Genomic DNA, 25544 nt, shown 5'->3' with positions numbered 1-25544 from the left:
GTAACATCGCACATGAAATGGACAAATTCCTCGAAAGATACAAACTATCAAACTCACTGGAGAAAAACAAGGCAACTTAAATAGCCCCATTTCTACTAAGTAAATTGAATATTTAGCTAAATCCTTCTCACAAAGAAAAGTCCAGGCCAGATGTCTTCATTGTCAAACTCTACCAAACACTTGAGGAAGAAATAATACTAAGTCTACGCAAACTCTAGTTCACCCAGCAATATTTATTGAAAAGACCATCCTTTTCCACACTGCACTGCAGCATTATCTCTGTCATTAATCAGGTAACCACATATATATATGGGTTTGTTTCTATAATCTGTATCATGCTTCACTAGCCTATTTGTCCATTCTTCCACCATTCTATGCTAATTACTACAGATTTATCATAGATGTTGACAGCTGGTAGTCATAAAAATTTTTATTTTTTTCCTTCTTTTCTGAAAACTCAGTGACAGAATAGGATGATAGTAGCCACAGAACTCCAGAGGCCATCTTTAATTAAAAAGGCCATTTTCTCTCATATGCCAACAATGAACAATCTGAAAAGGAAATTAAGAAAACAATTCCATTTACAATAGCACCTAAAAGAATAAAGTACCTAGAATACACAGCCATTTTGAAAAACAGTCTTGCGGTGCCTCAAAAAACTAAAAATAGAAATACCATATGGCCTAGCAATTCCACTCCTAGGTATATACCCAAAAGACTTGAAAATAAACACTGAAACAGAGACCTGTACACCAGTGTTCACTGCAGCACTATTCGCAACAGCCAAAAGGTGGAAACAACCTAAATGCCCATCAACAGATGAATGGATAAACAAAATGTGGTACATACATACAATGGAATACTACTCAGCCAGTAGGAGAAATGAAGTCTTGATAATGCCATAGCATAGATGGAGCTTGAAGTCATTTTATAAAAAAAGAAAAAAAAAACAAAAACCCAAACCCATTGCAGTCGAGTCAATTCCAACTCACAGCGACCCTACAGGATGGCGTAGAACTGCCCCACAGGGTTTCCAAGGAGTGGCTGGTGGATTCAAACTGCCAACCCTTTGGTTAGCAGCCTGAGCTCTTAACCACTAGCTGAGTGAAATAAGTCGATCACAAAAGGACAGATAGCGTATGACCTCACTTATACAAAAAGACAAGAAAAGGCAAATGTACAGAAACCAAAGCTTATTAGTGGCTACCAGGGGTGGGTAGGAAGGGGAAGTGGGGGAAAGGAAAGAAGGGGGATAGCAGTGATGGAAAAATCACATTATTAAGGGTAGGGTTACATAGCCAATTATTGTAATTGCTGTCAATAAGTTGTACACCTGTAAAAAGTTGAGTTGGCCAAAAAAAAAAATACCTAGGAATAAATCTAACCAGGGAGGTGAAAGACTTGTACGTTGAGAACTATAAAACATTGCTCAAAGAAATTAAAAAACACCTAAATAAATAAGGCATCCCATGATCATAGATTGGAAGACTTTATATTGTTAAGATGTCAATAGTACCCAAAGTGACCTACAGGTTCAATGCAATCCCTATCAAAATTCCAACAGCTTTTTTGGCAGAAATGGAAGAGCTGATTCTCAAGCTCAAATGAATGGGAAGAGGCCCTGAATAGTCAAAAATATCTCAAAAAAGAACAAAGTAGGAGGCCTCAAACTTCTCTATTTCAAAATGTACTATAAAGCTATAGTGATTAAAACAGTGTAGTATTGGTATGAGCACAGATATATAGACCAGTGGAATACAATTGAAAGTCCAGAAATATACCGATACATTTATAGTCAACAGATTTCGACAAGGATGCTAAGTCCATTCAACAGGTAAAAAATAGTCTCAACAAATGCTCCTGGGACAACTTGATCTTCACACGCAAAAGAGTAAAGTTAGACCCTATCTCAAATCATAGACTAAAATTAACTTAAAATGGGTCAAAGGCCAAACATAAGGACTAAAACCATAAAACTCTTAGAAGAAAACATAACAGTAAATCTTCAGGACCTTATTTTGACAATGGATTCTTAGATATGACATCAAAAGCACTAGCAACTAAAAAGGAAATAGATAAATGGAACATCAGAATTAAAAACTTCCGTGCATCAAAGGACTTTATCATGAAAGTGAAGAGTCAGTCTACAGAAAGGGACATCAAGGGCATCATACATGAAGTCAAAGGTCATTAAAAAGACAGGAAAGAAGAGAAAGGCCAAAATAGATGTCAAAAAAGACTATGAAAATTACCTCCCCCTTCCTTGCTTTATTTTTTAATAGCACTTACCACATCTATCTTTTTATCTGTCTGTATGCATGTGTATATGTAATTAATTTTATTAATTTTAATTAGAATATAAGTTTCATGAATAAAATGAGTTTAGTCTAATTTGTTAACTGTTGTATCTCTAGCATCTAAATTACTCCTTGACACACAGTAGGCAATCAATAAAAATATATTCCATAAATTAATCTTTCAAGAGGTGGATTTTGACTCAGTATAAGAACAGATTCCTTAAGGAGATAGCTTCTGAAAAATCCAATGACTTTCAAAATGGAAAGACAGTAAATGAATACCAATGGCAGCTTTCAATATGAGGATAGATAACTCCATCACAGATGTTATATATAGAATTCTCATAGTTATGACTGGCATGAAGGTTGACTGGATGCTCTTTGAATTTCAATATGTTACAATATTATAAGGAATAAAAGACTATACTTCAGAGTAGAATATTTTTTTCCACTTAACAGTTCATATGAAACCATATCTAATCATTACATACCATGCACCTGGTTAGCCCATTTAATGATTCCAAACAAAATACCACCTACACAACAGAAACAGATATAGTGTAAGGAAGAATAGTTTGCCGTGTTTGGAATTTGAGCTTCATTTTCATCCTTTTTTTAAAAAAAAATCTTTTATTATAAGTGAGCAAAACTCCTTCCTGGTTCACACAAGCGGAAACTAAAATTGTTTCAATGACACTTTTATTACCTGGGCATTGGATAAAGGACCATTCATAGTACTTTTCTTTGGGACAAAGACTGGTGTCAAGAACCATCTCATTGCTGTGCATTCCAACAAGCTTCATTGGTCCGCGGGAAGATCCTTCAATGCAGTATCCTCTTCCTGTATTACTAGGATCATTGCACCAGCCACATCCAGGCTGTTCCAAACACTGTCCACAGGTTCTTAATCCAGAACAATTTTGAGCTGCATGACAGGGACATTAGCAAATATGTTATATGACTTTATATTCAAACAATTGTTAGCTATTGGAAAAATACATAGAGTCCTAAAAAAAAAAAAAAGACAGCAAAATATCTCCATAGTTAAGGTATACACTTTTGCAATAATACCTAAAAGACAGCAATTATGTAAAGAAAATAAAACACATTAGGAAGCAAGAGGAGACAAGTGGAATAACTTGGGAGGTAGGAAAAGGTGTGGTAACCATGCCATGGAGAAAAATAAAGTCAGCATTTAAAGACATGAATATGAAATGGGAGGAGGAGAGAAAGAATACTGTGTTGTTGGACTGGAATTGGATTATTAACTCAATATTTAAATATATAGATCCAATATATCTGACTACTGAAAGTGCCTAGAAGTAATGACAACCCAGTAACAGAAAGAATACCTAGCTCCCAGATATTGGTATCTAAATACATTCTTCATTAAAAAGAACAAATAACCCTTGGGGATATAATTGATATCAGGCTGGGGGAAAATACCAGGACAGAAACACCTGTTTCTGTCAGAAAGTAAGGAAGTACTCAAAATAACATTGGAAACATGTTAAAAGGACTAAGCAACTAGCCTAAAGTTGCTCCCACCTCACCAAAACTCAATTTCAGCAACAAAAACAATAATAGAAACAATGAAGTATAGCACTTAATAAAAGCAAAAAGTACTACATGATCCCATATTGCACAATAATTCAGAAAAGCAGGGAGGAGGGAGAGAGAGGAGGAGAAGAAGGGAAGGAGAGGAGAAGGGAGTATGATGGTGGGGCAAAGGAAGAGGGAAAATTATTTTTTACAGACAAATGCCAACTAATAAATATAAAAGAAATGATAAAATTAGAAAACAACCATTTTGTAGTCATCAACAGACGACGCAAGTAAATGGATCATGAATGGATGCTAAAACCACTGGATAAAAACATATTAGGAAACAGGAGATTGACACTGTCTCCAAGTATCACCCCAGAGGTCTTAAAAGCCTGCAAGTGGCCATCTAAGATACATCTACTGGCCCCATCCCAGCTGGAGCAAAGGAGAATGAAGAAAACCAAAGACACAAAGGAAAGATAGTCCAAAGGACTAATGGACCACAACCGCCACAATCTCTACCAGACTAAGCCCAGAACAACTAGATTGTGCCCGGTTACCACAACCTACTGCTCTGGCAGGGATTAAAATATAGGGTCCCGGATAGAGTGGGAGAAAAATGTAGAACAAAATTCAAATTAAAAAAAAAAAAAAAAAACAGTCTTGCTGGTCTGACAGAGACTGGAGAAACCCCGAGAGTATGGCCCCTAGACACCCTTTTAACTCAGTACTGAAGTCACTCCTGAAGTTCACCCTTCAGCCAAAGATTAGACAGGTCTATGGTGGTGGTGTAGTGGTTAAGAGCTATGACTGCTAAGGTTAGCAGTTCAAATCCACCAGCCACTCCTTGGAAACCCTATGGGAGCAGTTCTACTCTGTTCCATAGGGTCTCTATGAGTTAGAATCGACCCCCCGGCAGGGGGTTCGGTTTGTTTTTTTTTTAAAATAGGGCCAACAATAATGTGAGGAATGTGCTTTGTGGTTCAATCATGTATACAAGACTAATGGGCATGCCAGCCCAAAAGCAAGGACAAGAAAGCAGGAAGGGATAGAAAAACTGTCTGAATGGAAACAGGGAACCCAGGGTGGAGAGTGTTGACACATCGTGGAGCTGGCAACCAATGTCACAAAACAATCTGTGTATTAACTGTTTAATGAGAAACTAATTTGCTCTGTAAACTTTCACCTAAAGCACAATAAAAAAATAAAGTATCACCCCAGAGATCACTTACTACTTATAAGAGTGAAAAAGTACTTTTATAAAGGAGAAATCTGGTAGATACCACCTTAACCAAGTGGTCACACTTAACATTACCAATAATGGCAAACGAGCTTCCTAGTAAGAGGCCTAAAGAAGGACATATCATCATCAGTACAATTTTCTTGCCAAAAAATGTTTAACCTGAATCTAACTGTGAAGAAACAATTTAAAAAAATCTAAATTGAGAAACGTGCAAAATAACTGGTATGGACTCTTCAAAAATATCAAAGTTATGTGTAAGAAAAAGAAGACAATATGGAAACTGTGCTAGATTAAAGGACACTAAAAAGGTACAAACAGTAGTATGTGATCCTTGAAGTGAGCCCTTTCGTGAGTTGTTATATTGTCTACAACATACGCTCAAGAGTTCAGGGGGGAAGCACCAGATGTGGCAAAATGTTCACGTTTAGGGCAAGATACTTAGTGGAATTCTAAATGATGGCATAATACCAATTAGAGACTAGCAGCATTAATAGGTCTTAAAGCCAGCTATAACAATATTTTTTCTTGTATTTTTTGAAACTTCCCCCAGTGTTTAATTCCTCTTTCCAACACAGAAAAATGATTCATGTTCCTGTTAAATGAAAAGTCACTTTAAATAAATACTTACGAGAGCAGGTGGCAGTTTGCCACTCCAGACACTGTCCATATGGAAAAGAGATTATGTAAGCATTAGAGTCAACACATCGTTTTGTACTGCTGCACCACATACACTCCATACCGTTGCTTGTACAGTTGGAACATGATGTCCTTAGAGAGCATGGCTTTTTGCACGGCCTTGCATTTTGATTTGGACTAACTGGAATAAATCAACAAATACAATTATTCCAGCTGTTGACCATATTTCAACAAAAGTGAATGGGTTTTATTTGTTTTGCTGTTTAGAGAATGTTTCAATTAAGCCAAGCGTGGCACAAAAATCATATTAAAAAATTACATGATGAAGTAAATGAAAATAGATGACATGTCAATACCTAAGTTTATTATCAAATTTGAAAACATAATTCCTTGGAAATTTTTAATTCTTTACAAAGGACATAAAGTTGTACAATTTTAAAAATTATACAACTGTAGTGTAATCCATGACCTAGTTTTTCTGTATATAAACTGGATACTATGTAAACTGGCATTATTTGCTTTCCTAGCCACAATTTTTTCATAAATATTCCACACCTTATCAAAGTAGATGACCTGTCAGTGAATATATGTCTCTGATATGGACAATAAATAAAAATATAAAAATCTGCTATAAAATTTTATATAAACTATAACATTTAAAAAGAGAATAGAATTCAATATTCCCTTTTTACTTAAAAAAATCCATTTCAAAAAGTGTAACAGAAATGTTTGACTCTTTCAGTTTCCAACTGAAATAAATCTCAGAACTAAAATGATTCTCGATTACTTCTTAATCTTAGAGAAATCTTTCTTCAAAATGCCATTGTATAAGTAAAAGTACTTAAGAAATTAAGAATAGGTTCTTACAATACTGTAAGTAACTCAACCATATGTTCATAGTACCACTATTTCAACCAAGAAATAAAGGTTGTATAAAACAAGAAAAAAAAATTTTTTTCACAAATTAATGCTGAGATCACTAAAAGTGAGTGGGAAAAGTGGATAAAGATGGAACTTACCTAAAAATCAGAGAATTTGCTTCATAAAAAAATGGTGAAAGTTACTTCCGGCCCACAGACTATCACATACTGGAACGAGGTGGTGGGAGGAGGGGTTGAAAACATTATATTTTTAAAGAAATATTGGTTGACTGGACTACTTACCAACAGGTTTTTCACAGACAAGACCATCTGCCATAGATGTACAAGGATTAGCTTTTAAGCCTGCTACTGCCGCCCTTTCTAGAAATGCACAGAATCCAGAATCATTTGGTTCACCAGGAAGCCACTGTAGGGTTGTGTTCATAAAAGGAGACATGTCTTCCCATCCCCAGTAGGATATATTAATCTTGCGCAAGCCTACCCAAGGTGATACCTTCTGTAAACAATAAGAAAGGGGGATTTAAAAAAGCTAGATTTAAAAATACTTTATTATATTCCTTCACAAATAGTTTATGATTATTAAAAATTTCACTTGAAAATACATAGACCCACCTTTCTAACGACTTCTAGTATTGAGAATAATTAACAACCCCAGCACATTTTGAAGAACGATATAAACTTTTTTAAAGATAGGTTTTGTGTTTAGTTACATGTTTGGAGTCAGTTTTTTAGCACCTGTGAACCTACGTTTCTTCTTCTATAAAATGGGGATATAAAGGTCTGATATAAATTTCTACCTTATGAGGCAAGATTGTTAAAAAACTTAACACGATGCTGTTGCTGCTGTTACTACTACTACTACTATTACCAGTCTAATCAGTTATAGGTTAAGAAATCTAAAGATAAATTGCTTTTTATCTTCAGGGTCGGAAAATAGAAAACAAAACAAACAAACACTATACGGTGAAGACTTCATAACAGGATTGCAAAAGGACTGAGAGAAGAGGAACTGCCTCACTCCCGGTTCAGACTTCCACTACTACATTTGAACGGTTATGTAACTTTAGATAAATTAATATCTTCTTTCACTAATAAAAAGAACAAGAAAACTGGTAAAATCTGTGGCTCTTGGGCCCAAAATATAGCTAACAAAGGTTGACAAGTTCCACTAACTGAATAGTCTTAATGCTCTCACTAATATTTCAAAATTAGCATGAAAACAAAACCTTTTCTGTATTTATATGCTTCATTTTAATCATTAATTTTTAAAATATGTTACTCTTATGGTATGCAAAAATAATGATGTATTCTTCATCCAAGCTACTCTCTTTACAAAATTATGGTAAACACCTCAATCTTAATATATATAATTTATTTTCTAACATACTAAGCTACCAATCTTGTATTACAGTGTGAAATGGTTTCAAAACTCCATAGCATCTCTTGTTTTACATTATGGGCCATAAAGGTAGAGAAAAATATTTCTCCCCAGTTAAGTCTTTAACAACCTAAAAACAAGATATTTATATCAGTAGTTATTCTAAATATGTTATATAAATGGTTGTAAAGAGGTTATAAAGATGGCCATAGGCATGGAAATTTGTATAGTGTATAAAAACAATGAACTCCACACTCAACCTAGACATCCAACAAATATTTCCTGAATAAAATTAAAATATCTTTTGAATATTCATTATGCGAGTACATCACGTATTGCCTAGTTGAGTACTGTACCCATAGAAGGAAGTCAATAAATTTTGCTAAACAAAGTTCTTTACAGCAGAGGCGGTTATATTCTACCATCCAGCACTATGCCTGAGACAGAGAATAAATAATGTTTGTAATTATAAAAATACAGATGTTGCTTCACATTGTGATCATTAAATATTTCAGACATTATTCTCAAGGATATTTTGATAATAAAAAAACTAACATTCTTCCAGTTCTTGATAATGACAGCAGGAGTCAATCCAACATAGATATTTCAGATTAATGATTGTGCTTCACATTACGGCAACTCTGCCTATATTTCCTAACTATTTATAGGAAAGACAAGTCATTTAAAATGAAATATTACTCCCTAACTCACCATGATAAGAATTTGAGAGGAAGAGGAGATGAAGAGAAAAATGAAGCAGTTGATAAAACATTTAAAGTAACTATTATTCAGTAAATGAACTGGACAGGCAGTTGAAAATGAAAGATAAATTACTGTATTATAAAAATTTACTGTCACACACCGTAAATCACTGTAACATTTCATTAGCCATTTCCGATAAGTAGATGATCATTTGACCCAAGATGTCTCTTGAAAGTGTATTAATTTGTTGACCTTTATTTGCCAAGGAAGGGTTCTCTTAAGTTTATGCAACTGCAGTAACTCAGAATATAATTCATTTTATACAATGATATGCTTAATGCAATGTCCCTTGCAGAATTTCCCACCTTTGAAATCTTAGTAAAGCTCTGCTTTCCAGTGAAACAAAACATGCTTCATTTACAGGGCATGTTGGTCACCAGACTACCGAATCTAAGTTCATCACCCATTCAAAACAGTTGTTAGCCCACTCTTTATGATTTATAATGGTAAGCAAGAAAAATGAGCAACTAACACAAGAAATCTAGAAGCATGCAACTTCTCAAAATAGCTCATTAAAATAATATGTTTTAAACAAGGAAAAAGCAAGACAGCTCTAATGCTAAATACTAACACTTTCTAAAATTCAAGGAAAGTAGATCTGCCCGTAATAATCTTTATAAGTGACAAGTACTCATAGAACTAATTTTCACTTGTTCATTGGTAACTGTCCCTCAGTTTTCACAGTTAGAAAAGTGAAGCGCCTGGCATCATAAGAATATAAGCAGTTCTTAACTAAAGCTGTATGCCATATAAGTTTAAAAGTAAGACTTTACAAATATACCTTGACATATTTTTCTAAAATATTATAAAAATCAATAGCTTACTCCTACATGTCACCACATACATCTTATTCTCTAGCTGTACAAAACCTCTAGTAGCTCTCAAACAAGACAAGTTAAGACAAAAAACTTAGGAGTTTCTTTGGCCTCCTTACAAATGTTCTCGTGTGCTGACCTACCCCAACTTTGGTAAAACTTAGCTAGGAAATTTGTCTACAAAACTTTAAGCTCATATTACTGGTCAGATGTCCACACTCTTCCCTCATAAATCACCTTGTGTGCATCTATCATTGTAGTTACCACAATTATCATTGTGTCTGTCCCTCCCCCCAGTAAACTCTTTCAGAACAGAGAATGTCTTTTAATCACTATATTCTGAGCAAGTAGCAGACTGCCAAGCATTTTGAAGATGCTCAATAAATGGACTAAATGAAATGAATAAATACTGGTCTCTCTGCTTCATAGAAAAATAATCACAGTTTATACAAAAATTGTTTTACAGATTAATTTTTTATACAGATTTAGTTATTAAGAGTTTTTCGTTTTTTGTTTTTACCCCCTCTATTAATCTTAGGCATGTAAGAACTATTTTGTATGGCCAAGAATCATATTGTGATATCCATTTCAAAATATCTGAGTATTTATAAAATCCCTCGGATAAAATTAACTTATCAATTTTATTACTGGGAAAACTTTGGCTCAATAGATAGAAATTGGCATTAGAAATTGGATTATCCATTATTGATACTCATAAGAAATGTACCATATTTTTACACAAATAACATGCACTTTCTATGTTTATTTGCCAACTGCTCCCTCCTCCCCATGAGGTATTTTTGTAAGCGACGCTATATCAATTTTTTTTACATGTTGCTGTAAAAAATTAGCATAGCGCACTTATGAAAATATCTCACGGGGGGAGGAAGCAGTTATAAACATACATATAAGGTGCACATTATTTGCGTAAAAATACGCTACTTTCAATACCACCCCCAAAATTAGGGTAGGCAGCAACAGTAAACTGAAAATACATATAAAAATTTCAAAAGGAAATGTGCTTAAGTTCTTACAGCATTTTAACATTCATACATAACTGTTCTTCTACAATTCTTTAAAAAAAAGATGCATATTCTGCTGTTACTAGCAAAAGGAAATCAGTAACATTTGTTCATATTCTTCATCATAAACCAGAAGTGATTTTAAGAGACAAAAAGATCTAGTACAACTTTCAGGGGGGAAAGAAGTTTGTTATTAATCACAGACAAATTAAAATACATGGCTAGGGCAAATATTTTTCACAATCAATGTCAATATTAACAAATTATTCAGCAAATAAATTTTAGTCATCTGGGAATTCATTTTCTACACAATGATTCCTGGAAATAGTAATAAGAGCAATAGTGGGAATGGAGATACAAAAATAATAACCCTTAAAATAAAGATAATGATAATCACAGTAAACATCCAAAAATAAAATTTACCCATATTCTTTACAAGCATTATCTCATTCCTCACAATAAATATACAAGGTTGTTGTTGTTGCTAGTTGCCATCGAGTCAATTCTGACTCATAGCTGCACCGTGTGTGCAGAGTAGATAGAACTGCTCCATAGGGTTTTCACCGCTGTGCCCTGTTGGAAATAGATTGGCAGGCCTGTCTTCCGAGGCGCTCTGGACAGGTTCAAATCATCTCAGTTTATAGATGAGGAACCTAGAGCTGGAGAGGTTAACTACACTAGACAGAGTGACGTTTTGGAGTATCAACAGAGCACTTATACAAATAAAAGCTATTACCTAAGGTCCAAAAGAAAATCAATGAGCTTTGACCTCATATAATTTTCAAACTAATATTTGAATTACAGACGCATCATTATTTATATAGAAATTGGGCCCCTTTGTACATCATATACCATAGTGTATTATGTATAAATGTATGTATATGTCTCAAACACTGGGTCAAATCCAGAACAAACTCCAAATTCAAGGCATTTATTATTGTTTAGCCTTATCACTTACCTATGATTTGATTTATGGAACTCAATATTGATTGAGTTCTAATTTTATTTTCCAAAAAAAATATAAAGATCTACTATCACCACTTACATTATATTAATATATTTCAAGTAAGTATATAAACTATATAAAGTATTTCAAAATTAGATTTAGTAAGTTATTTTCAAATTTTGATACTTAATCTACTCTTGAGTTGACTATGTTTTAACAACTCAAGAATAGAAATAAGTATAGTATCTGTAAATTTCTCTTGAAAATTTTTTATAAAATGGAATTTTAATAGCATTTTCTAGGAATTCATTAACTTTTCCATAAAGCAACTCTCTAAAAATCTGAAAGGATTTCTAAGTGCTATATGTTCCAGTAACTTCCATATATTTTAAAAACTTTAGTTCTGCTAACTTTTAGTATATTAATTCAAACAAATCTAAACCTAGACAAGTAACGTAATTCTAAAACTTAATTCATAACACCACCCAACACATACACTATACACACAAGACACATTTATGCAAATGTAGCCAATTCGTTGGTCCAGTATTTTTATCATAAGGAACATCTCAAGTTACCTAATAATTATACTGCAAAACAAATTCTTAAATTATATGCAGAAGTTTTTCAGGTGTATTTATTCATACGAGATGACTTTTAGATAAACTGATGCAGTGATTTATGTACAGAATAAGTCCTCTGTCTGTTTATTTTTGCAATAAGTTGCACTTCTAGTGCCAAGATTTAGTAAGAATAATGTACAAAAAACAAAGAAGATTGTATTATTTCCAATAATTATGAGATTATCATAGCATATTATCATAATACATAATTGTTACCTGTTGTGTATACTTGTGTATTTCATCCAAAACAAACTCTACTTCTTTTAAGGTTGTTAATGAAGCAAGATTTCCACTAAGATTATAGCAATAAAGTTTTGCATTGTCATAGTTTTCTCTACTGGAATTGATTCTAAGACAAGCATCCCCAATATGACTCCATCCTTCTCCACAAAGATGAGCTAGAAAAAAAAATTATAACTTATTTTTAGATTTCCAAAAGGCATACATGTTTTTCAATTATTTCAGAATAAAAAATACTACTTCTGTATTTGTTTAGATAAATTCTAAAAAGATGAAAGTTTTTCAATACCTCAAAATAAATTCCTAAGCAAAATTTGTCAAATAGTTTGATGTAGAATGAGAACAGAAGATGCTAATTTTTCCTTTAATTCTTAAGCATAAGCTAAATGATTTCTAGAAAATCTGTTCAAATGTGTTGATTGTACTTGATAGGTTTTCAGTGTAAAGTCTAGTGTATTACAACAAGTTAAGACTACTACTATATTTGTATCCCAAGGTTTAACTTACACAAGAAAAGATCACTTTAATAGAAAAACAATCAGCACGTAACAAAAGCAATTTCATTCTGATCAAAAGGGTGAAAGTGCAGAACAGAATTTCAAATTCTCATGAACTCTAGACTTCCTGGAGCCATGAAGGTTGGACGAATCCCTGAAACTATTGCCCTGAGATAATCTTTAAACTTTAAACCAAAAATATCCCCTGAAGTCTTCTTAAAACCAAACAATAGTTTAGCTTAACTAGTAAAAAAGTTCTGCCTTGAGCATTATGTTCTTTTAAGAACTATCTATATGGGATCAAATTGACAAAAGCAACTTGAAAGACTAGATAGGAATCTTAGAGGGTAATGAACTTATGTTAATGAAGGAGGAACAACTCAAAAAGGAGGGTGAGAATGGCTGCACAACTCGAAGAATGTAATCAATGTCACTAAATGGTGCATGTACAAACTGTTAAATTGGTGTATGTTTTGCTGCATATAGTCTCAATAACAAAAAAATAAATTTTTAAAAAATCAATTTCAAAATTACTTCTACAAGTGTAGCTAACTGTCCTCCAAATCTGATTTCCATAGCCCAGGTGTGCTGTTCTAATATAACTTAGATTCTTTAATTCTTTAATTATAACAATGGACAGAGATGACTCATTTCACTTATGTTTAGTAAAGATCCTATAATCTTTGCATTCTAATGTTTATTTTTGGTCTTTCTAAATTTTAAACTTATTATTCAGTAATAGTGGTTTATTCTCAGAAAGTCCACATTGAACTTAAAACAGTCTATTTACTAAAGCACAAGTCTGTAAATACTTTATCAAGTTATACTCTAATGTGCACTAATTAACCTGTGTCGTTGTTGTTGTTAGGTGCCATTGAGATAGTTCCCACTCATTGCAACCCCATGTAGGACAGAACGAATCCCTGCCCAGTCCTGCATCATTCTCACAATCATTGCTATATTTGAGCCAACTGCTGCAGCCACTGTGCCAATCCATCTCGTCAAGGGTCTTTCTCTTTTTCGCTGACCCTCTATTTTACCAAGCATGATGTTCTTCTCCAGGGACTGGTCCCTCCTGATAACACATCCAAAGTAAGTGAGATGAAGTCTCACCACCCTCGCTTCCAAGGAGCACTCTGGCTGTATTTCTTCCAAGACAGACTTGTTCGTTCTTCTGGTCCATGGTATATTCAATATTCTTCACGAACACCGTAATTTAAAGGCATCAATTCTTCATTGATCTTCCTTATTCACTATCTAGCTTTCACACGCATATGAGGGGACTGAAACTATCATGGCTGGGGTCAGGTGCATCTTAGTCCTCAAAGTGACATCTTTGCTTTTCAACACTTGAAAGTGGTCTTTCGCAGCAGATTTGCCCAATGAAATACATCGTTTGATTTCCTGACTGCTGCTTCCACGGGTGTTGATTGTGGATCCAACTAAAAGAAAATCCTTGATAACGTCAATCTTTTCTCCATTATCATGATATTGCTTGTTGGTGCAGTTGTGAGGATTTCTGTTTTCTTTTTGTTGAGGTGTCATCCATACTGAAGACTGTAGTCTTTGATCTTTATGACTAAGCGCTTCAACTCCTCTTCACTTTCAGCATGCAAGGTTGTGTCATCTGCATATCATAGGTTGTTAATGACTCTTCCACCAATCCTGATGCCACATTCTTGTTCATGTAGTCCAGCTTCTCAGACTCAGCATACAGATTGAATAAGTATGGTGAAAGGATGCAACCCCACGCACACCTTTCTTGATTTTAAACCATGCAATGTAGTGTTTCATTAATACACTATTCTATAAAGTTGGACTGCATTTTACTTTTCCTACCACATTAAATATATCAGTGCCTCTTTCCTAGATGAAAGGTCTTAGGTGCTTTGTGCAACCCTCATGGAATTCTTCTAAGGCAGTGGTCCTCAAACTTTTTGGTCTTAGAATCCCTTTAACTCTTAAAAATTATTGAGAAGCCCATAGATCTTTTCTTTATGTATATGTCTCTATTGATATGTATCATATTAAAAATTAAAACTGATAATTTTAAGTATAGATTTATTTATTCATTTAAAATAATCATTTAAAAACCTATTACAAGTTAACATAAATAGCATATTATATTTTTAAAATATAGTCTCCAAAACAAAAACAAAATTATGAGAAGAGTGGCATCATTGTTCAATTTTGCAAATCTCTTTAATGTCAGGTTTAATATAAGAAAGCTCTATTTACAATTCTGCTTCTACATTCAATCTATTGTGATATCACGTATCAGGTGGCCTTTGGAAAACTCCATCCTAAGTCCATGAGAGAATAAAAATAGCAAAAAATATCTTAGTATTATTGTGAAAATAGTTTCAGCCTCACAGACCCCTTGAAAGGATCTTAGAGACTCCTGCCCTGTGGTAACTGCTGTTGTAAGGATTAAACAGTGCCTGAAACATAGTAATTCCTCAAGAAACTGTAATTACCATTTAATAAGGTTGTTTAGAACACCCTTGTTTTCATTTGAGGCCACAAATATAGTAATTGTCATGGTGTTCTGGAATCCAAAGTACCAAATCACTTCAAGGAAATAATGTAAGAATAGAACAAGAGAAGTTAGTGTATAATTCAATATTTGATTGTATCCTCAAAATAACAGCCTGATTAAGTAGAGCCCTTATAACAAAGCAACATTTTTTTCCTGGAAAATGAGTACCTGGTAATCCCAAAGTCAACTTCTTTATCGTTTTCCCAAACTTCCACTAGTAATCAAATTCCCTTCTTATTGAAGCTAAATTCCTTCAGCCAAGTCGTATTTTGGTCCAGGATTTACTCCATCTTTGAAAGAGTCTCTGTAAATACTTTTATTGATCTGTATGTTGATTGTATAGTTTACCTCTTAGAGATCAATATTACTTTCAAGTTCTTAGTGCCATCTTACTTTTGCTTCTCCAATTCTGCCTACTGCATTAATATTATCTAATTTTCACAAAGTGAAAATACACACACAGATCACTACTTGAAAGGTTTAATGATCAGTACATAAACAATTCAAAATTGGAATAAACATTCTAAAACTCAATGGTACTTTTAAAAGCAATCTAATTTTTATTTTATTACATGAACTTGTAGAGAGATTATCTTCAGAAATAATAATATCTGTGATCAAGTTTTCCAATACATTTTATATTACATAGGTTCAGAAATTTTTCTATGAAAAACAAAACAAAAAAAACATGGCAAAGAAAGAGGCAGAAAACTGCAGAGATAGGATACCCTCTGCCATTTATAAAGCATCCAGCTTTGTGCAAGGCACTTATCTAGTATGTGTCTCAATTTATCTGTATAACAAGAAGATGGAGCTGGACAAATACATATATCATTTTTTGATTTTATCTTTTATAATTAAAAAGAAGACTACTCTGAACGGTTCCGCTAGAAAGAATGTTGACAGTGAAAAACAAGTTGGAATTACTTTTTAAAATGAACTTTGTTATGATTTGTACAACTTACCTAGATTCTCATAAAATTATGTATTTATTATAAATATTACAATTTATAATAAAAAATAGTCAAAATAGTTCACTGAATTTAAAAAATAAAGGGCTTTTACATCAAATATGGCAAAATGTTAACATTTCTTAAATCTGGATATTAGTTCTGTAGGTGCTTGTTTTCTATGTTTTTAAGAAATAATTTTTTAAAACCTGAAAAGGAATCTTATCGATAGTATATAATAAACACAAGCAATCATAAACATCTTTAAAGAATTAGAAGGAAACATATAATTATAAAGCTTTGCTTTCCCAATTTCTTGAAATTACAAATTAAGTAGAAACAATGCTATTAATACTCCAATATTATGGTTTGACATTTGCTATTACTTTTCATTTTAGAAAATGGAACGTTCTTACTAAACACTCTTTACTATAATTGTATTCATATGCAGACTATAAAACTCGTTTACTGAATTCTGAAATCTTTACCTGGTAAAGCTTGGCATTCCTGCTGTCGCTGATCCCACTGGCAATTCAAGTTCAGTGAACAGCTTTTACAGCTGGTAAGTTTATTACAAATCTGCTCATTTCTCACATGACATTTGGTATAGTTTTTGACAGTCTAGAAAATTAAAAGATAAAAGCATGTTATTTTTCACCTTTGTAAAGCAGTGTATACGTAAGTCACCCGTGAACTTTAAAATAAGATTTTTAGCCCCAAGTCCAATTCTACTGAATCAAAATCTCTCATATTCATTTAATTCATTATAGTTTTTCAATTAATTAAAATGCATCCTTTTGAAAAAAAGTTCAAATTATCCAACAGAAACTATCTAACGAAAGCCTCTTCTATTGAAGATTATTTGTTAAACTCTAATTACTTTGTGACTCTTATCTAACCACCACCTCCTCATTAGAAACATACAAACTTTCTTACTGATCATTTTTTCTGACTCATGTTGTTATTAGTTGCCATCAATTTTGGTTCCAACTCAAGGGGACCCCGTGTGCAGCAAAGTGTAATGTTGCCCGGTAACACAACATCCTCATGATCCCTAGTTTTTTGTTGTCATGTAGCATATAAATCTTAATATCATTCAGTATAATCACTAGAGTATAAGTCTAAATATTTACCAGCTAACTGAAAAGAAATAAATTTACTTTAATTATCTGATAAATAAAATAACCTATAAATACGGCAGCAGAAGAGCTAAACAACGTGTTGGCATAAGAGAAAAAATAACAGCTTAATGCCAGTCTTTAGAACAACAATGGTAACATTAGAATTCATCCAAATAACTATTGTTCTTCATTAAGAACAATACAGTTGTTTACTGATACTGAGCCAATACAATAGATGAACTTATATTTCAGTCGGACACAGGGCCAATTTAACCAATGACGAAAGAAAGCTGACTGTTACTATGAAACGTGGACGGCGTTTTTTTTGGCCCAATGAACCAGATGAACAGACTATGAAGATTCTCACTTTACTGATCTTCACTCTAATATGTTTAGATGTAAATTTAAAATAAAAATCTGTGAGAAGCAAGCAGTTTATATGAGCTATTAGAGCACAAAATATGCAACTTGCAGTAAATATGGCCAAATAATGAAGTAGGGTAGCAATGCACATAATTTGCACTAAAATCCCATAGACCTTTCTGTATTCATTAGCATTTGGTTTAGCTTAATCACCATTCTGATAAAATTGTCTAAAAAACACATTACATCAAATTCTAAACTACAAGTGAGTACCATCTGCCCACTTACACTATCTAGCCCAGTGCTTTCCTTGTGAACATATCATTAGCAAAAATAAAATATAAAGCGAAAGCCCAGTTTATAAAATATGTAGTTGATAATTACTTATATAACACAATTTTTAAATTATAAAGAATATGTGGTTTTTCACCTAGTTTAACCATCTAAACACAAATTAACTTAGGGTTAGCCAACAAAGCTTAAAATGAAATCTGCTAGTAATTTTTTATTAATAACATTCTCCATTTTAGTCCCTTATTCACATGCCTTATTTTATTTAACCCCTATTTCCACATTACTCACTAAAATAACTCCTACTAGTTGAATATTAATGCAAATCTAAAAAGTAATTCAAATTTTCAAGGCATAGCCATGTCATATTAATGTTATAACTTGAATAAAATTGAAGTACATCTTGCTATTATAGCAACTTATATCACTGGAAGGTATATATCAACAGAGTATCCATAAAATCAAAAGGGTCCAATCCTAACAGTGAACAACCTCCAACCTTCCATTTTAAGTTTTAAATATTATTTAGAATAGAATCATAAAACTTAAATATTATGAAATAAGATTGGTTAGTGGTGAAAAATTTTAGAAATCATAAAAAAATTGTCTGTAGTTTGAATTTGAACTCCTTTTTCTTTACCTTTTGCTTCATTACGCTATCTTAAAAAACAAATGCATACTTTTGTTGATTAATAAAAGTTCAGAAAAAGAAAAATGAATGTATATTATATTTAGTTGTCTCTGCAAAATCTGTTGTACACATTATTTCATTATTAAGCTATAGTCCAATGAGAGAATCTTAAATCTTAGAAAATACTGTTTTTTAAAATTTTTTCTTTCAATTTGTCGACTTCTAGAAATCATGAGGTATCTTGATGCTATTAGCTTAAAATATTAAGTTTTCCTGCTCTTAATCCATCCTCATCTACCATAAATACTAATTTTGTAATTTTTTCAACAGTCTTTCTTCACCTAAAATAGGGTTTTTCAAACTCAGCTCTACAGGCGTACCTCGGAGATAATTGTGGGTTTGGTTCCAGATCATTGCAATAAAGAGAGTCAAATGAATTTTTTGGTTTCCCAGTGAATATAAAAGACATATTTACACTATACTGTAGTCTATTAGGAAACTCTGGTTGCGGAGTGGTTAAGAGTTTAGCTGCTAATCAAAAGGTTAGCAGTTCAAATCCACCAGGCACTCCTTGGAAACCCTATGGGGCAGTTCTACTCTGTCCTATAGGGTCGCTATGAATCAGAACAGACTCGGTGGCAATGGGTTTTTTTGTTTGTTTGTTTGTTTTTGGCAGTCTATTAAGTGTGCGATGACATTATGTCTAAAAAATCAATGTACACACCTTAATTAAAAAATACTTTATTGCTAAAAAATGCTAACCATCATCTGAGACTTCATAAAATTGTAAGCTTTTTGCTGGTGGAGGGTTTTGCCTAGATGTTGATGGTTGCTGACTGACCAGGGTGGTGGTTGCTGAAAAGTGGAGTGGCTGTAGAAATTTCTTAATATAAGACAACAATGAAGTTTGCTGCACTGCTCAACTCTTCCTTTCACAAAACATTTCTCTGTAGCATGGAATGCTGTTTGATGGCATTTTACCCACAGCAGAATGTCTTTCAAAACTGGAATCAATCATCTCAAACCTTGCTGCTTCTTTATCAACTATGTTTATGTAATATTCTAAATCCTTTGTCATCATTTCAACAATGTTCACAGCATCTTCAACAGGAGTAGATTCCATCTCAAGAAACCAATTTTTTTGCTCATTCATAAGAAGCAACTCCTCACCCACTGAAGTTTTATCATGAGATTGCAGCAATTCAGTCACATATTCAGGCTCCACTTCTAATTCTGGCTCTCTTGCTTTGTCCACCACGTCTGCAGTTACTTCCTCCACTAAAGCTTGAACCCATCATAGCCATCCAAGAGGGTTGGAATCAACTTCTTTCAAACTCCTATTAATATTGATATTTTGACCTCCTCCCATGAATCACAAATGTTCTTAATTACATCTAGAATGGTGAATCCTTTCCAGAAGGTTTTCAATTTACTTTGCTCAGATCCATCAGAGGAATCACTATCTGTGGCAGCTAAAGCCTTATGAAATGTATTTCTTAAATAATAAGTCTTGAAAGTCAAAATTACTCCTTGATCTGTGGGCTGCAGAATGGATGTTGTTTTAGCAGGCATGAAAACAACATTAATCTCCTTGTACATTTCCATCACAGCTCCTGGGTGACCAGGTGCATTGTCAATGAGCAGTAATATTTTGAAAGAAATCTTTTTTTTCTGAGCAGTAGGTCTCAACAGCGGGCTTAAAATATTTAGTAAATCATGTTGTAAACATACGTGTGTCATCCAGGCTTTGCTGTTCTATTTACAGAGCACAGGCAGAGTAATTTAGCAAAATTCTTAAGGGCCCTAGGATTTTCAAAATGAAAAATGAACACTGGCTTCAACTTAGAGTCATGAGCTGCATAGCCCATAACAAGAGAGTCAGCCTCTCCCCTGAAGCTTTGAAGCCAGGCATTGACTATGAATTGACAGGTTTTCTAGCTGTGAAAGTCCTAGATGGCATCTGCTCCCAGTATAAGGGTGTTTCATCTACATTGAAAGCCTGTTGTTCAGTGTAGCCACCTTCATCAATTATCTTAACTAGATCTTCTAGATAACTTGCTGCAACTTCTGCATCGGCACTTGTTGCTTCACCTTGCACTTGGATGTTATGGCGATGGCATCTTTCCTTAAACCTCATGAATCATCCTCTGCTAGCTTCAAACTTTTCTTCTGCAGTTTCCTCACCTCTCTCAGCCTCCACAGAATTGAAGACAGTTAGGGCCTTGCTCTGGATTAGGCTTTGGCTTAAGTTGCAGCTGGTCTGATCTTCGATTCAGACCACTAAACTACTTCTGTATCAGCAATAAGGCTGTTTCGCCTTCTTATCATTCGTGTATTCACTGGAGTAGCACTTTTAATTTCTTTAAAGAACTTTTCCTTTGCACTCACAACTTGGCTAACCGGTGCAAGAGGTCTAGCTTTTGGCCTATCTCGGCTTTTGACATGCCTTCCTCACTAGTCTTAATCATTTCTAGCTTTTGATTTAAAGCGAGAGACCAACTCTTCCTTTTACTTGAACACTTAGAGGCCATTGAAGGGTTATTAATTGGCCTAATTTCAATATTGTCATATCTCAGAGAATAGGGAGGCCTTAGGAGAGGAGAGAGGGGAGAAAAGCCAGTCAATGGAGGACTCAAAACACACACAGCATTTATCGATTAAGTTCCCTGTCTTATATGGGCGCAGTTCATGGCACCTCAAAACAACTACAATAGTAACATCAAAGACCCTGATCGCCGTAACAGATACAATAATAATGAAAAAGTCTGAAATATTCCAAGAATTACCAAAATGTGACACAAAGACACAAAGTGAGCACATGCTGTTGGAAAAATGGTGCCGATAGATTTGCTCGGCCCAGGCTTGCCACAAACCTTCAATTTTTAAAAAACGCTTTATCTGTGAAGCACAACAAAGCGAAGCAAGGGAAAACAAAGTATGCCTGTATTGACATTTTGAGCAGATAATTCTTTGTTGTATGGTGCTGCTCTATGCATTGTAGGATGTTTATCAGCATTCCTGATCTCTACCTACAAAATGCCAGTAACAGCCCCCCAGTTGTGAAAACCAAAAATGTTTTCTGACATTGACAAATATTCCGAGGGACAAAATTGCCTCCAGTTGAGAACCACTGATCTAGAGACTGATAAAAAGGCAACCCACACTCTCAATTCTCAGATTAAATTTACATACAGTGTTGTAAACTAAATACTGGCCTACACCACTATTAAGGCTTGTCTGACAAAGAATCCCATACAGATGATTTCAATACTTACCTATATAATCCTATTTCCGTCAGCACAGAAGACAACATTTATAATCTTTTTTTTTTTTAAATCAGTTTTCAAAGAATTTTCCCAGTATTGGACGAGGCTGCATAGGCCAGGCTCACTATCATTACTCCCCATTGCTGACCCCCACACTGTCTCATGACCTTGTTTCTCCCTCCGGTCACAGTCTCTACAAAAGGTTCAAGATTAACTGATGTTCCTCCTTGGAGGGTGGAAACAAGTGATAATGATCTAAGGATGAAAAACTGAACAAAGCACTCATCTTGGGACAAGAAAACTAGGATGTCACCAGATATCCCCCAAGAATATCAGTAAAAGATTAACCCATCTGAGATGTGACCACCTCAAGGGGGAACTAACACAAACTTCTAAGCCCCATAATCCTGTCCCTATTAAAGTCTTCCGCCTATCTCCAGGGGGACAGACGGGTTTTTGGAGGAATCTATTCCCCTCTGTCTCCTATATATGGATATATAATAAACCTCTTGCTGCTCACCTCACCCCTGTCTCAGAGTTGGCTATTGCGGCAGGCGGCTCCAATCCACATTATTGCGGTAACAGTATCATCCATGAAAAGAAGTAAAAGTTACTGGATAGTAAATGGAATCTACACTGAAAAATTCGAGCTACACGGTCTGAAATTACAAGGTACCAGGAAGTGAGTGATTCCCTTACCTATTTTCTAAATGTCTTGATATGTAAACTTCTATTTTGTATAGTGTTATTAAATGAGGGGAGCCCCAGTAGCGTAGTGGTTAAGAGCTTGGCTGCTAACCAAAAGGTGGGCAATTCAAATCCACCAGCCGCTCCTTGGAAACCCTGTGGGGCAGTTCTACACTGTCCTATAGGGTCGCTATGAGCTGGAATCGACTTGACGGCAACGGGGTTTTTTATTAAATGATATGCTAATGATTATAAAACAGCAATGTTAACTACACCATTTACCCATAAACACTAACCATGGTGCAGTTACTGTTTGCTGAAATGCATTTCTTGTCATCGCACCACTGGCACCCATTTGTATTGGCTGTACAGCTGGCACAATCTGCGTATCTATAACATCTGTCATCAGAAGCAGCTGTAATACAAATGGGACACAGAACACATCAGGAGGAATAAGAAGATGTCACACTTCTTAATTCACACATTTTTAACATCTGCTTAAGAATCACCAAGGCATTTTTTAACCATAATTATGACCTTAAATATAAAAATAAGTTCCCCAATATGAAGTTAACTTCGTAGCTTAATTGTGTTTGCAGGGTTGCAGATGCTTCCCTACCACCATCTTAATTATTCATTCCACCAGGATTCTGCAGGCATTTAAAATTTACATATTGTGAAAGGGGGAAAAGTACTTACTGGCATTTTATTGAACATAATGTATTACTAAACATCCAAAAGAAACATTTTAAAAATAGTTGTTTACAGATTCATTCTTCATAAGGATATTTAGAGACATCTGAGTTACTATAGATTAGTAAATCTATAAAATACATTTGTTAATTATAGCATCAAAAATGAGTAAAATCCCCCACTCATTTTTAAAAAATTGAATTTTTTAATCCTAATCATTCATAAATAAATAAATACTTACTGCTAACTTTTTATAAGTCTGATTTATTTATTCAACATTTTTATAAGGAGTTTGAAACTAGAACATTGGTCATCAAATTCTGGAAATATTTTTAATTTTATGGTCTGGCTTGGCAATAATTCAGGAAGAAAAAATACTAACAAATGCAGAATAAATTACTTCATTTTATTTATTAGAAGCACACAGTATTTCTTAGAAATGATGTATTTGAAAGCATTTTTTACTTATATAGAAAAATAATTCATTCACATGTATGTATATACAAGACTCATATAAAAATATTTTATATATTTCAAGAAACTAAAAGTATCTAATTAAAATATTAACTTACTAATTGCTGTTAAGCTCAAACATTAGATTTCCTAATTACAGATTTGAATTTTTAATTAATGAAAGCTACTAAAATAATTCTCATAAGCAAAATGAATCTTTTCCACTTCTAACAAAGTACAGAATTTTTCCTGACAAAGAGGGAGGGAAAAACAACAAAAATCCTTACCTGTTTTAGGAGGGCACTTTGCTCTAAGAATATTATTAGTATTCCCAGATTCCCAAGATTCACAGTGATTTTTATTCCAAATACATTTTATCCCCGGGCCAGCATTTTTACAAAGTTCTTCATCTCTGAAAGCCTTGCAATTTGGAGGCTTGTAGACAAGGATATCGTTAAGGAGTACACTAGAAAATCCCCCAAATATATACATGGACCTATTAAAAACAAAACAACAATTTTAAAAACATACTGTTAAAAAGTCTAATGTACTAGTTTTTAAAAATTAATATACATTTAAATATACATTTTATATTATTTTTAAATACTTACATCAGCACTGTTCTTTAAAATCGTATTTCTAACATACAATATGATGTGAAAACACCAAGTGAGCTATTATAAGATTTCCTGAAGATTTTCCAGATAAAATATGAAATATTACATACATCTTAGTATATTAAGAAAACATTAAGTCTTCAAAATGTGTTTATCACTAATGCAAAAAAGGAGATGGAACAAAGATTAAATATAGTATTCTTTTGATTATTCTTTGGATCAGGAAAATAACTACTATTTTAACAAGGTGGGAGACAATTTTTTAAGAAATAGATAATAGTTATACATGGATAATAAAATAAACTTCAGAAATGCTATTTTGGATTATACTTCATGAATACAGATACAGAAATGAAATAAAGAGCTCTTCTTAATGGTGTTTTATTCTCCTCTTTTAAAATAAAAAGAACAAGAGTAAAATAATCAAAAAGATTTTCAAATTTTCAATTTGGAAAGAGAAACAAACAATTACTGAATTAATAGTGTCAGTGCTAAAGAAGTCTGACGTGTCCTCAAAACAGCACACTTTTTTATTTCTGGAAATATTATTAATATTATAAATTGGAAAGATCAGGAAATGCTTCAAGAATATCTTTCATATTTTAAAAAGTAAAATAGAAAGTCAAGTAGCACACTTTTTCAATAGAGAAGCTGTTTATTATCCTTTTTAAAGCTGAATGATAACAGTTACATAGTTTCATTGTGGTTAATTTCTAGCTGTTTTCTAGTATCAAGTCATTATGTGGTAATACTGGGGAAATTTTACATAATTTGGATAAAGTGGCAATAAAATGAACTGTTAAAGATGTCATTATACTATAGATAAGTGGTATCTTTGGTGAAGGGTGAGACAGTACACAATACAGGGGAAGCCAGCACAACTTGTACACGGAAAGGTCATGGAAGCTCCATAGACACATCCAGACTCCCTGAGGGACTGAATTGCTGGGTGGAGGGCTGTGGGGATCATGGTCTCCAGGAACATCTAGCTCAATTGGCATAACACAGTTTATAAAGACAGTGCTCTACATTCTACCTTGGTGAGTAG

The 25544-nt window shown here is 33.7% G+C and overlaps 1 protein-coding gene across 4 annotated transcripts in view; it reads right to left on the bottom strand.

Annotated features, from left to right (window-relative positions):
- The window catches only part of ATRNL1 (attractin like 1), a 743508-nt gene that overhangs the window by 581021 nt on the left and 136943 nt on the right, over positions 1-25544 (bottom strand). For all 4 annotated transcript variants that reach the window (XM_004374869.2, XM_023729981.1, XM_023729982.1 and 1 more), the window contains exons 12-18: positions 24167-24375; positions 23030-23148; positions 16863-16995; positions 12365-12546; positions 6885-7098; positions 5714-5902; positions 3004-3222 (exon numbers count right to left, since the gene is read on the bottom strand). In XM_004374869.2, the coding sequence (XP_004374926.1) occupies positions 3004-3222; positions 5714-5902; positions 6885-7098; positions 12365-12546; positions 16863-16995; positions 23030-23148; positions 24167-24375 (1265 nt within the window). The remainder of the gene's footprint in view (positions 1-3003; positions 3223-5713; positions 5903-6884; positions 7099-12364; positions 12547-16862; positions 16996-23029; positions 23149-24166; positions 24376-25544) is intronic.

Source organism: Trichechus manatus, unplaced genomic scaffold (assembly GCF_000243295.1).
Source record: "Trichechus manatus latirostris isolate Lorelei unplaced genomic scaffold, TriManLat1.0 scaffold00031, whole genome shotgun sequence".
Taxonomy (NCBI): domain Eukaryota; kingdom Metazoa; phylum Chordata; class Mammalia; order Sirenia; family Trichechidae; genus Trichechus; species Trichechus manatus.
Note: the sequence above shows the minus strand (reverse complement) of the source record. Positions and strands in the feature narration are given on the sequence as shown.